General features: G+C 49.7%; 1 protein-coding gene across 1 annotated transcript; it reads right to left on the reverse strand.

Moving 5' to 3' along the window:
- Positions 1–1320: 1320 nt before the first annotated feature.
- On the reverse strand, positions 1321–3984 carry LOC34622550. Its single transcript, XM_026337223.1, has 2 exons — positions 2716–3984; positions 1321–2673 (listed from the first exon to the last, which is right to left on the reverse strand). The coding sequence occupies exons 1-2, from the start codon at positions 3982–3984 to the stop codon at positions 1321–1323; spliced, it is 2622 nt and encodes an 873-aa protein (XP_026193008.1).
- Between the last annotated feature and the right edge of the window lie 9355 nt (positions 3985–13339).

Here is a 13339-nt window from a genome sequence, read left to right on the forward strand (position 1 = left end):
GGGGTGTCTTCAGCCCTGGAGGAGAGCTAGCTGTTGCTAGGGTAGGCGGGCACAAGAGATCCTGCTGTTGCAGCTCCTAGCGGACTGGTGTGCCTGCGAAAGTGCAGTTCAGGGGGAGACCCCAAGGCGGCGTCCTATAGCGCGGCAGTTATGTAAATGCGACCTAAGGCCTCTCAGAACTCGAGCCTTAATGGAATGGCAGATTTCCAAAGAGGTGGGCCTTCGAAGTCAGCAGAAGAGCAGCCCCAAAAGCCAGAGTTTCAGTGGAGGTCCCTCGGCGCCGAGAGTGACTGGGGGTGTCTCTGTTCAAGTGAGGCCGAAGGAAGCAAGTAAGACGCTTGGTACAAAAAGGATAATAAAGCGGAGAGAGAGAAGCAAAAGGCTTTATCTTAACTGCGGTAGGCACTTTGGCTAATAATGTTTAGTGTCCTTTCCCTAAGCAGGGAAGGGCCCCTCAACCGCGAGTTTGCTCGGCTCGCCTCTTCTGCAGTTCCTCAAGGCCAAGGATGGCCAGGGTCATTTTTTTACAGTCTCTTGACTGTAACCAGGGAGTTTTTTGGTGCGTGGAGAGTATGGACGACCCTTCCGAGCAGTGACTAATTTAAGGAAACGGCGTTATGCCGTAGGGCGCAGCTGAGGCTTGAGCATGGACCCGCGCAATTGTTCATGCACTACACTGAAGTCGAGAATTTTGTCGACTGTACCTTCAGCGTGGCTAAGCGATGTCTTATGAATCTTACCCGTAGAGCCTTTCGTGTCTGGCCCTGTGTGTGGACTCTGCAGTGAGCACGGCGACCCACACCCACACTCCCACATCGCAGATCCTCTCTCTAGCTATGCAGCACAGATATACGTATGAATCGATATAGGCTTACTCGATGTGCGCGTCCGTTGGGAGGGCCTAGACGTGTTCCCCAGTCGTGTACAGACACTGGGGAGCGACACGGACATCAAATGCGATGAATAAATTCAAGAGTAAAGTCCGCAAAAGCGCACCCAAGAAAGGTGACAAATAAATGTTGCGGTAGCCCCACAACTGCTTCTCAGTCCTCAGGAGAGTGCAGTCTTGACCAAGGCAGCCCCCCAAAGGCATCTTAACCTGTCCGGCAAACCCCAGTTAGAACTAATAGCGGCCCCGCTATTCCCTCGATGCATCTTTAAAATTAGCACAGATCTATACAAGAAGACAGTGGAGGTGTCTAAGGAGCAGTAGTGAAGAGGGCAGGATTGCTATCCAGTGCATTTCTTGTCGCGTCTGCCCCCCGCGACGTGCGAATTGCCTCTATCCCAAGGCTACCTTAGTAGGACTATTTGCCTAGTTTAGGCCTGCTGCTGCATCAGGGGCTGCTGCATGTCGCCCCTCTGGCTTGGTGGCACCTGCTGCCGCTCAGCCACACGGGTTCTCTCTCTGTGGTGGGCTTCCCAGCGACGGAGAACCACTATCACGAAGATCAACGCCAGAAGGAGGACAGCCGCTGCAGTCCCCAAGATGATGGCGTTGGAATTGGTGGCCTCGCTTTCGCCTAGGTCCCTGTGGTTTTCCTCCTCTGCTTGTGTGCTGTCTGCATTGGTGGTAGCATCGTCTGTTGCCACCTTCCCCATTACCTTGCTCGTCAAAGCGCGCTTCCAGTCACCCCATGCGCTTCCCGAAAGCCAGGAGGGGATAGCCGCCTTCTGTTCATCGGATTGCTGCGTTTCTTGACTCTTATTAAAAAGCGAGTCAAGAAGTCCCTTGTTTGGGGGGACGGTGGTAGTGGTGGTGGTGGTGGTTTCTGATTCAGTGAAAAACCATGAAAGGCCAGATGACTGCGTGTTTTCCTTGGGTTCATCGGAATGTTGCTCCTCCTTTCTCTGCAGTCTTTCTAAAAAGGGTCCCCATGAAGTGCCCGCAGGTTCTCGCTTCGCATCCGTAAGTGCCTCGGGCACAGTGGTGGTGACTGGAAGGGGGGTTGTACTGGTCGTCGTGGTGGAACGGAATTGAGCCGCCGGCGGGGTGCCTGCGACCACCTTCCCGTTGCTGTCCATACACCCCGGAATGGTCGTGTCGATCCATTTGGACACGCACGCCAAGTAACAGGCGCGTTTCTTGCTGTATTCGTAAGAGGAAAGGCCTTGGGTGGCGGGGGCCGGCTCTTGCGAATCGTTGGCCTTCGCCTCCACGCTGTCGCATTGAGCGATACAGTCCCTGTACGGGGGCAGGGGGTCGCAATCCAGGGGGATCCCTTCCTTGTATACCGGAGGAAGTGCCTCCACAACCTCACGGTTCTGTGCCGGATCGGAAGATAAGGTGGCATCCGTTTCAGACTTCAGCACTGCCGAGGAACCCAGCCACGCAGCGCTATCCGTCGGACGAAGGTCCATCTTGGGATTTAAAATAGGCAATGCCGATAGGATCCGTTCTCCGGCCTTTTGGATGACAGAGCTCAGGCCTGCCGTTTCTGCTGGCTCAGCGCCTTCGCTCGCCTTTTCTGTGCCCGTGGCCTCTTCTAAAACTGGAGCTCCAAGGCCCAAAAGCCGCTGTGTAGCATCCAGAATAGACTCGCTGTTGTTACCGGACGGGCAGTTGCATGCTGCTCCCTCATCCTCGCCGCTTCCTCCAATTTCGCCCTCCTGAGGAGAACTAGAGGCCGTCGCCGTAGCTGACTCGGGGCAATGGCACCCCGGTATCGCTTGCTCGACCACAGCTGCCTCCTTTTCGCCCTCTTCTGCGCTGACCTTCGGCTCTTCTTGCACATTCTGTCCTCCGACCCAAGGCATAAAGAGACCGATGAGAGGCTTGGAGGCATTGGAGGCCAGCACATCTATGACTCTGTCTGCCTTCTCTGCGCCATGCTCCGCTCCAGAGGAAACGGCATATGCAGTGCTTTCCAGTGTCTCTGCAGCACTACTGGCGCTGCTGGCCACGTTCTGCAAACTGTCTGCTAGATCCTTGGCGGCTCCTGCTGCAACCTCCGCTGCACCCCGCACGTGCCGCGTCCCGGCGTGCAGTGTCTGTCCCAGTAGAGCTCCCCACGAAGCTAAGGCGGCGCGTGCTGTGTCAGCTGCATGCTCTACTGTGGCCACAGCCTTTTCTGCTTTATCAACCGTCTCCCGAGCGGCCTTCAAAGCAGACTGCGCTGCGCCCTCGGACTCGGAGTGAACGCGATTTCCCAAGACGACAAGGGTGCGTCTGGCTTCTCTGGCCGCTACAGTAGCCTTCTCTGCCGCATCAACTGCGGCCTTTCGTGCGACTTCTGCTGCTGCTGCTGCCTGTTCTGCAGTTTTCGTAACCGCCTCACTTGAACCGCCCTCCAGCTCCTCTTTAATGTGCCCCGCCCACGCGAGGAAGGCAGATTCGGCATCTTTTGCTGCCGCAGAGAGCTCTTTTGCCGCGACACCGGCTGCTGAGCTTGCGCTCTTTGCCGTTGAATATGCTGTATCTGCTGCACCGGGGAGCTTGTCCTCTAGCAGGGAACCCAAGGCATACAGTTGTCTCTGGGCTTCACTTGCTGCGCCCGATGCGATACTAGCTGCCCCTTCAGTGATTTCACGAGCTGCCTCTGCTGCTCTCTGTGGACCTTCAGAGGTCCACCATTTCGACGTCTTGCTCCTGGCCTGTTCAATGCCCATGGTGTATGCCTCCGCCGCGTGTTCAGCTGCTCCGTTAACAGCGTCCGTTGCGGAGGTGACCGCCTGTTGTAGCACCTCTGCTACTGTGGCTGACAATGGCGCACTAGACGCAGCAGGAGAAAGAATGGATAAAGAAATATTGGCATTGGAGGCCCGAGACCCGAAGAAACCCCCGCCAAAGAGAGCAGCCGCTGCTACATCTCCGCCCTGAACTGTCCCGCTGATGCCACTACCTTTCGAGGGAGATGCATCCTCCGTGTGACTGTGAGCTCCTGGAAAGGGAAATGCAGAGGCTCGGATATGGGAACCATGATCAGCCACGAGGAATCCGAGAATCGCGGCTGCTGCGCCGCTCCTTAATTTTCTGGCCCTCATTTTGGTGGACGACCGAAGGGCTGTGACCTGAGTGGCTGGCCTCCCTGAACCGTAGGAAGCCCCAGCAGCAAATAAAGGCACCTCTGTACTCACAGAAATTATCAGCGCACGCTCAGACGGGGTGAGGAGGCGATCTATGTAGGCGACTCTACGTCGGCTCCGCCACTCGACGACGGGCACTCTGCCTTTGCTGCTCCTGCAATAAGGAACCGCCCAAGCTACTAAATCTAAAAAAAGCTTAAAACCTCTAGTCTATAAAGCAAGTTGTGCCATCTTGCGAGGATATTTCCTCCCCAAATCTCGGTAGTTTGCCTCCGCCTCGCTACGGCTGCTGGTGCGGTCTCTACCGAAGACGGCTGGTCGGCTCTGACCTGGCCCACTGGCTTATGCTCTCCCAAGGACTTTGTGGCGGCTCTCTACACCAAGCAACAAACCTTAAGGCATATTTGCTTGATAAGAGATCACCTCGCTTTGGTCCGGGTGGCCTGTCTCTGGTCCTATTTGGCCGTCCCGTAGCAAATATAGTGCGGTAACGGCATTCGCCCAGAAAGAGCAGAAGAGACACCCTGAAACCTCTTGGCAACACAAGTACAGTACAAAAAGCCCAGCATCACATGTTTAATTCTCTCGGTATCTTATTCTTGTGATTAAATACTTTAGCAGTACTCTCATCCTCATTGCACCGCGCGCACCAAAAAAGAGCAACGCACCACCCATGGTCTTTGGTAGAAGGAAGCGCATCTGGTCAAAATCATTGCTCTCACAGCAAAATGCAGCTGTCTACCAAAAGTTTTGACGGGAAGTACAACAGTGGAGGATATGGTATGGATATATGGGGGTAACACCGGAGCGCTGAAAATTGCCACGTAGATGCGCAATAGCAATGCCGGAACATCTATCAGACAGAATAAGTGCCTTCCAGAGATGGCACTTATTCTGTCGGCAGTAAAGGAAGGAGCCTGAAATCGGCGGGCATTTGTATTCCTTCTCCAGAGCACTGCATTATGGAGCCGAACACTGCAATGCTCGTGATTCGACCATCAGATTTCCTAGTTCTACGAAGTAGCTGCTTATCACTAGCACATCGATCAAGTAAATCAGCTATTCGGATCCCAAAAGCTAATCAGCATGCTGTAAGAGCCTTGGTGGCCTACCGCAGTGACTTCATGGGACTGGCTGCGTCGAATCGTGCGTTATCGTGGACAACTTTTACTCCGCACCTCTCCCTACCAGTATTTGAGAGATGCAGAGTAAAAGCTGTTTTATTGGCGCCTTCCGTGGATTTATGGTGATGCAGAACTGTTGTTGTTTGTGTTTAAGCGAACGTGTGTAGTGGATTAAGCTACACCCGAACAATTTCGAACACAGTAGACCAAGTCACCCTAGATTTATAAACAACTGACTGATTGGCTTGGCTGCTTTTTATTGTATGTTTTAGAGTACCGAGTCCTGCTAGCTTGGTATGAGAAGATTATCTATACAGCACTACGCAAAGGTTCGTTTGCCTGCGTTAGGTGCTATTCGCAACCAGCTGTATTGCTCAGAAGCGCTTCCAGGCTGCACCAAAGGGTTCCCTAGCTGTCTTTCTCCCCTCGCAACGGGAGATGTGAGGAACGCGGATGTGAGTGAGAAATTTTCTTTAAAACCACTAAGGATTTTCAGATTTTATTGAGTCCGGATTTACACGCCTCCCTACGGTGACCTGAGGAGCGCCACAGCTGTTATCACCTCAGCTCGATGAAGCCGTTCCCTGCTTATCCACTGGATACCGATACAACGCAATGGCATACTTCACTAAGACAGCTATCTGGCCTCGGTCAAGCTATTTGGTAATCCCGCAGGCCGATTTTTGTCTGGCAACAGAATGAAGGGGAAAGACCGTATGGTAATGGCAGAGACTGTAGCACAATGCCTGTCGGGGAGGCAGAGGCCGGCCTGCAAATTTAACTACATGCAAAACCTTGTAGCTGGTAGAAATTCCTTTTTAGCCAATAAAATATGTACAGGCGCTTGGATGACTCTGTGACAACGAAGAGAAACATGAGGTTAGTAGAAATATGCAAATCCTCAAGAATTCATCAGTCAGATGGAGATAGAACTGGCTTTGAATCGTTATATGAGGGAACTAATGTTCCTTGCTCCATGTTATTGGAAAGGCAGAAGCACTCTAATGGCTGCTTGATCTAAGTAGAGAAGTTTGTGTGCCTGCAGGGATAACTGCTGTTCGTGACTTCACACACGTTCTGACTTGTTGGTTTATGCCGAGATCAGCGTGATAATCAGCATTTAGAAGATTGGTAAACCTGAATTCGGGGATTTAACCAACTGCTATATTCTTGGCTAATTTGACTTTTACAAAATGGAACACGTCAGATGATCGCGATATGAGCGGCGATTCGGCGACTAGATTGCCGACAGTTGCGATTTCTCCAAACGCTGGAGTATTTAGGATTAGAGAAGCGCAAGTCCTGTTTTTTGACTGAAAATGAAGGGCCAAATAGAGATTTACAACTTATGGGTGTCGGGGCTGTGTTAACCGGGCCCGAAATGCAGTCCAAGATGAATGACAAACAAAAGTCGGAGGAAACCAGCGCTCCTTAACAGCCTCGAATATTTCCCCCCAAATCAAGCGCTTCTAGAGTGAAAAACTGGGTCATATAATTCAGAACTACAAGCGCATGCAAAATCCAAAGAATTTGAACAACGAAACTGCGCCCAGAGGAGGCAAGCACCTCGGCGAGCAAAGGAAGCATATTTGGAAAATAAACAGCTTTCCGCGCAGGCTGCAACGCAGTAAATGGGGCTACAGGGGACACAGTCATAGTTGAGGACCTACCACCGTCCAGTTTTGTGCTGATACAAGTTCACGGTAAAGGCCACGATTATCTGGCACTAGTTGACACTAGATGTAAGGTGAACGGTCTCTTATTCGTGGAGGCGGCGCGAAGGTGCAGGCTGCCGGTTAAATCGCCAGCTCCGTCAGTTAGATTACGGCTTCTGTACGGGGGGCAGAATGTAACGATTGGCAAGGCTACTGCAGCTAAATGCTACTTAAAGTCGGAGTTTGGTCCTATCGGAATGATCCGAGCTTTATATACTGGATCTATGCTCCACGACAATCCCTGGTATGCCACCTGTGGCCCACTTGAACGTTTGCACGCGGCTACAGCTGCGTGCCATAGATCTTAGCGTCCCAAAGGCACGCCAGGAAAAAAGCAACGCTTGCTCACCCTAACATCCCTAATTTCGTCAATGGTTAGCGAGGCAGGATCGTGCCTCAACAAGGTGACGCATAAGCTTCATGTGGGCGGCTCAGTAATGCAGAGAGATGGTTTTAAGAATGCATTCCGGACTAATGGTTCTGCAGCTTATTCTTTGAAGAGATTTCTCTTGAATAGCTAGGCGATAAGGGCAGGAATGCTGTTATGCTGTAGTTGACAGAAGGCTGAGCACTGCTGGTGGTCCAGAGCACTGTATCGAGCTTTTCCGGAAGTCAGCCTCAAGCTATTGTCCTCCGTATTGCAAGCCCCAACACCATAAAGGAGAAACCTAGCAGCAGGAGGAATACTTTTTCAAGAACGGGCAACATGAAGGAGTAAACTAGCTCTTTTTGGTACAAGCGAGTGTTGGTGCCGGAAACCGAAAGGTGAAGCATGTGCTACAACTCCACGCCCTTGAGCACGATCATTCTAAAGCAGAAGTTCCCAAAGCCTTACATTGGCGACCTAATTGGCAACTTACATGGAACACACATTCTAGTCAGCATTTGACATTACAAAAGCCTTCTTGCATGTCCCGCTGACCCAATGACGGACACAAAAATGCCTTTTACGCGCACATTCACAAACTCGAAAATACCTGTATGCCGCCTGAACTTGTTCATTTTCACGTCGAAATGCAAAGGAAACTTGATTGGAATTTCGCTGGATCTATTAAGAAGGGATGCATACATAAATGACGTCTTGGTATTTAGTAAAAACGTACAAGAGGACCTACAGCACATAGAGCGTGCAATTACCTGCTGGAAGACAAGCACTGGTGAGTCAAAACACAAAAGTGCTTGTTTTCATGAAAAAAATCGTGCTTTTGTATTGTGTATGCAGGATTCTAGCCAGTCGGAAAAAAACTGAAACAATGAAAGCAGGGCCTTTTTCTTCACGCACTGTCAACGACGCTGCAAAAGTGCATGGGCTTGCTGCCTACCATCGAAATTTCATTCTGGGTTTGCTATGATCGCTGCTCCTGCAACCAGTCTAAGTGAAAAAGTCGCTGTATGTATTCTGAACAGAAGAGGCTGATGACGCAGCAAGGAAGCTTTTCGGGCGCTGTACAACTCTTTCGGTACTTGCACTAGCCGCTCGTGAGTGTCATTTCGTCCCTACAAGTGATGCTAGTGACGTCCGCCAAACGGGCTAAGGGCTCTCCGGAACACCAAACTATTGTTGTGCTCTTTGTCTCATAGAAATCGAGCAGCTGTAATTAGCAAGGGGGAAACTCTAGGGGGGGGATGGGGGTGATGAAAAATACCGGCACTGTTCAATGGGTGAGATCCTGGCTGTCCAGATCGGCCATTAGCCTTCAAGGTACATCACGGTGAGTTTTCAAAACCTTTCCAACTCATCGGGATGTTCACTGGCTTGGGAGCCTCGTGTATAGTACTATGTAGCGGTTTTGTATATTAAAAGGCATCACTTTGAAGGTCACAGACGCGCTTCCGTTACCCGCAGCTACTATATCGTGCAGTTCAACCGCTTTCGTCTGTGATTGTGCACAGTTTTTATCAAGTTTGCGTGCATCAAATGCTCTGGAAACAGATGCATCCGCTTTTGCAAACATCCAGATTGACACAAAAGTTAAGCAATACCCCGTTGAGGATGCGCTGCTGTGGTGAAAAACAAAGCAGGGTTTTCGTTTGTTGTACATCCTGCCTTTTCAAAGTAGCTTTTTGTGCACAGCGAGCAATCATGTCCCTCAGAGTCATGGTCATACTAGTGTGAACTGGTCCTTTGGTCCTGCTAGTGGCTTGTGGTGTGTCCCACGGCATAGGTGTATGCTTTGTCGTACCGCTATCTGCAGCAGTTGTAGCCATGCACTTCGGCTCAAGCCAGCCTTTTGCAAAGCCTCCCAGACCTTAATATAATTTGCAGACTGGCCTGGCTACGGGCTGTATGGTACAACTGCCGAAGCTTAAGAGTCGGGATATCATTTACGCTGACAGACTCAGCAAATATGCAAACTGCATCTCTTGCTCCATCTTGTACGGCTCCAGAAGTCATTCAACTGTTCTTAACTTACATCTGGAAGTTCGCGGATATTCAAGAGCTATCTTCACGGATAGGGAGCCAGATTTCGTGACTGTGTTGTGGTGTGCCTCTATGATCCGCCAAAACATTGGATGCAGCATGGGCACTGCGAGCCACGCCGACACATATGGCCAGCCAGAGCGTACCCACTGCATTTAGTTGCACTATTTACAACTCTTGGCACAGACGAATCCAATTGTTTGGCTTCAGCATTTGTGGGTTCATAAGACAAAGGTTTATATATCTACCCGTTTTCTCCCGCATCTTTGGTCATACACTAAGGATATCTCGAATCTCCAAACGTAGACCTGGTGGTTCCATGTCAGTAGCGACCCTAAGCAGCGGAGGTAGTTAGATTTCAGTTGGCTACTGCGCACAAATGTATACATCGACTGCAGAGAAGCAAACTCAACAATACCGTAAGCAGAGGTGGGCTGCGTGTTTCGACCCTGGAGACCTAATCCTGGTGGAACAGCAGCCTCTACAAGGCGCATTCGAAGGAGACAAGGCGAAAATGCTTGTACCAGGCGGTCAATACCGATTGTTGTTCTCTCATAATTCAACATTATTTTCCACTCTAGCGATTTTCTTCAAAGGTTGAAGGTGCCACAAAACTGCGAATATTGACTTCCTAAAAAGGTTCAAAACCCTTCTAAATTCTTTGAAAACTAGATCGCGCATGCAATACAACCATGTGGAGGTGGGGGTTCCACAGAGAGCCGCAAAAGTGCCGAGCTTTAGGACTATTGAGAGCAAAGGACACACTAGAGGGAGTCTCCAGTGAAGTTGAGTAGGGACCTCTAGTCAAATTGTCTGACGGAGGAGCAGTTGCGAGCTTCGTTGACTGCTGGAGAATTTGTGGCTCTGTTTGCTCATGCCTAGTAGCCATGGACAGTTTTCCGCTTTGTTCTGTGTAAGCTGCGTTTTCCGGCGGAAAAACCATAGTGACGATTCTTGCCTTCATGTGCGGGTATTGTCAGAAGAGTGAGCGTTTTCTAAACTCAGATTTTCGGCAGGGGCTCAGAAGACTAGTGGAATGTGTACAGCGAATCGAAACACCGACTAGTTCAGCAGTGTCTCCACTTAGGAACAATATCTGCAGGCAGATGCAGCCGTTGCACGCAGCATAGTCGAATTCAGTTTTGTCATAGCAGGAAGCTCGCACAATTCAGCGCTCCGACCACTGTGAGCCATACCGCCGCCGCGGTGGTGTAGGCCTGGAGCTTTGTTCGCTGTTGGCTATTGTGTGCATCTTTCTTCCAGTTGATTTCAGTTCAGCAGTTGATAATTAGCTTACTTTTTCCATCGGCTGTGCTTTCGCTTGTCTGCCTGACTCGGGGGGTGGTAATAGGGTGGGAAATGCTTCCGCTTCCCTGCAGGCACCTGGTCTCGATGTACAAGTGAGGAACATGGGGTTGTGTGTTTAGCGAATGGGAAAGGGGAATGTGTAACGGACTAAGCTACACTTTAACAGCTTCTAATAGACTGGTTTTAAGTGTCTGGCTAGAGTTGAATAAGTGAATTGTCCGCTCGCGCACCTCACGTTGTATGCAAGTGCACCAGATGTTATATACAGCTAGCTGTAAATGCTTAGGGCGACTAGACGGTGCAGTAAGAGGCACTCTTTTCTTATAATGGGAACTCTGAGGCGCACGGTCATGGGAAGAGAAGAGCTCCTCTGGGAAACTTTTAGTAACTTTCTTCTAAGTTTGCATTGAGTATAGAGTTGAGTATGTCCCTACGTAAACGTTTCATAGAGCGTCCGAAGCTTGGTTGTAAAGCGTTACAGGTCTGAAAGACTTGAAATATTAAGAGGTAACGAAACGGGACAACAAAAGTTGCAAAGGACAACCGCAACAAGACCTAGTGCAGCGCAACATGCACTAAGCTGACATTCGTTGCCGCAAGTGATTCACGCATAACCATGCTCAAGACGTGTCGCTTCTATCCATTTCCTTAGAGGACACAGTTTCACCGGGTCTGGCTTGTCGTTATGCTAGTTTGACAAAATTTTTCGTGAATGTTGTCTGCAGCACCTCTGTAAAATCTATCGCTTTCCGTGGTCATTTTCTGCAGCGCCAGAGCAACCGCTCATTTTGCTGGACACAAGAACAGAAAGCTCAGATCACTTCGAATTGCTCCTCGGGTAATATATATATATATATATATATATATATATATATATATATATATATATATATATACTTTGACAAAATGTGGTGGCAGAAGTGGCGGCCATTTGTGCTGGCGTAACCTTTGCTCTAAAGCATCTTTGCTGAAGTCTCAGCTTCCTTTTTTTCTCATCGGATACTGTGTAAAGGCAATGCCACAAACTCTCTCGCAAATATAGCAGCTCATTATAGGCCGGTAGAGAGAGTTTTGAAGGGGAAAAAGCTCTGGATAGTGCCTTAAGTTGACTTCTCTTCAGGTGCTAAAAAGGGTCTCAGCTGTAAATACTTCAAGTCTCGGCGTAAAACCGGCAATGTATTTATAGCTCTGAAGCATGTGCTTGATGGGTTTTTGCCTCATATTGCAATGGACAGCAGTGTGCCAGCCAGAAATGTCACTCCGAAGAAAGGATAACAGGTAGAGATGATAGCATTAGAGTGTTGCAATTCTTGTAAAGAAAAATTGCGTATAAAATTAAGATGCATGCAATCACTTTGGTACTATACTAAACGCGTTTTATTCGCGGTCCGTTTACATGTTTCAGTAAAGTGTTAGCTTTTACCGCGCACATAGACAAGTGCCCTACTGCCACGTTTAGTGCCAAGAAAAGCCTCTCAAAGGCAGGTAGACTTCTGTTGTGTCCCAGCACAGCTTACAGCAAAGCACTTGCATAGTTGTTGAACGCCTTATCAAAGACCTCCCTAGGTTGACAACTTCAACACACTACAAACTCCATGGAGAGCTACGGGAGTAATCACAAATGCCTGAAGTCTCCCTAGTTTCCGACACATGGGGGAGAGGGACAACTGGAGTGCCAATAGGTGCATTCGCTGGGCACTCTCAGCACTTGTACACAGTTGCATGGAGCGTTCGCTGCAAACGCACACGATGCATCTTCTTCTACCCAGCTAGCGTTCCTGTGCAATAAACAAGACATGCGGCTGGACAAACCAATTAGTCAATCCTCCATGAATTCGAAGTTTGGTATAACGAGTGTGGTAGAAAGCGATTTCTTGTAGCACCGCTTGCTGCAGTGTATATTAATTTCGCGGAAGAGTCCGTTTCATGGTCGCCACTGGGTGAGCTTGTATCGAACAGGCGTATAACAGTTAGACACATTCATGGGAACGATCCACCACCTACACGGCTGAATCCTCTCCCGCTAATCATGAAGATCTCTCCCTCCCTCATGCAGGACGAAAAGCAGAGCCTGTCTAGGAGTTCACGCCGAGCTTAAAAGAACATCCGCCTGCTCGAGTTAATGATTTTTATGTTCCGAAGTGCCAACGCGGCCTTTATTGCTGCTGAAGGTCGTGATGTTTGTTCAGCAACACCCTCTTTTGCCCCACTGCACTTCCCAGCGCAGTCCTGTAGCGGGTGCAAGCAGAGAACTTCTTCACTAAGATCACCGCTGAGCACTTTTCGGCGAACTGTGCAGTTTATTAAAACAATAATTACTGGTGTGCAAAGACTCCTTAAAAGGATGTTCTCCGCTGCTACATGCAATTCCGGGGCTTACGCCTCCACCCCACGGATGCAAAGCTACGACCAACAGGCAATTACTTGTGTCCTCTAGTACCCCTCACAGCCATCGCGACACATAATTACTGTGAAAATGGCTTCTGCGTGAGAGTGTAAGTACTACATTCGCCTGTAGGTTTAGTAATTATAATATCAGATCGATACTGCATGGGGAGGATCGTCTTCGATCCTGATGTGCATCGTTTTCTGCGGCTCAAACGGTTTCAACCGTTAGCAGTGTATGAAATATATGGCCGCGCAAAACTTATGGTGACTGTTTCTCTTGCCGAAAAGTGCTCCTCTTGCAGGCAGCAGGGGGCACGGTGGTATGGCGGCGCATGGTTTTCAGGAAGGAATGCAGC

This window comes from Cyclospora cayetanensis, unplaced genomic scaffold, assembly GCF_002999335.1.
Source record: "Cyclospora cayetanensis isolate NF1_C8 unplaced genomic scaffold, CcayRef3 CcayRef3_contig_10, whole genome shotgun sequence".
Lineage (NCBI taxonomy): Eukaryota > Apicomplexa > Conoidasida > Eucoccidiorida > Eimeriidae > Cyclospora > Cyclospora cayetanensis.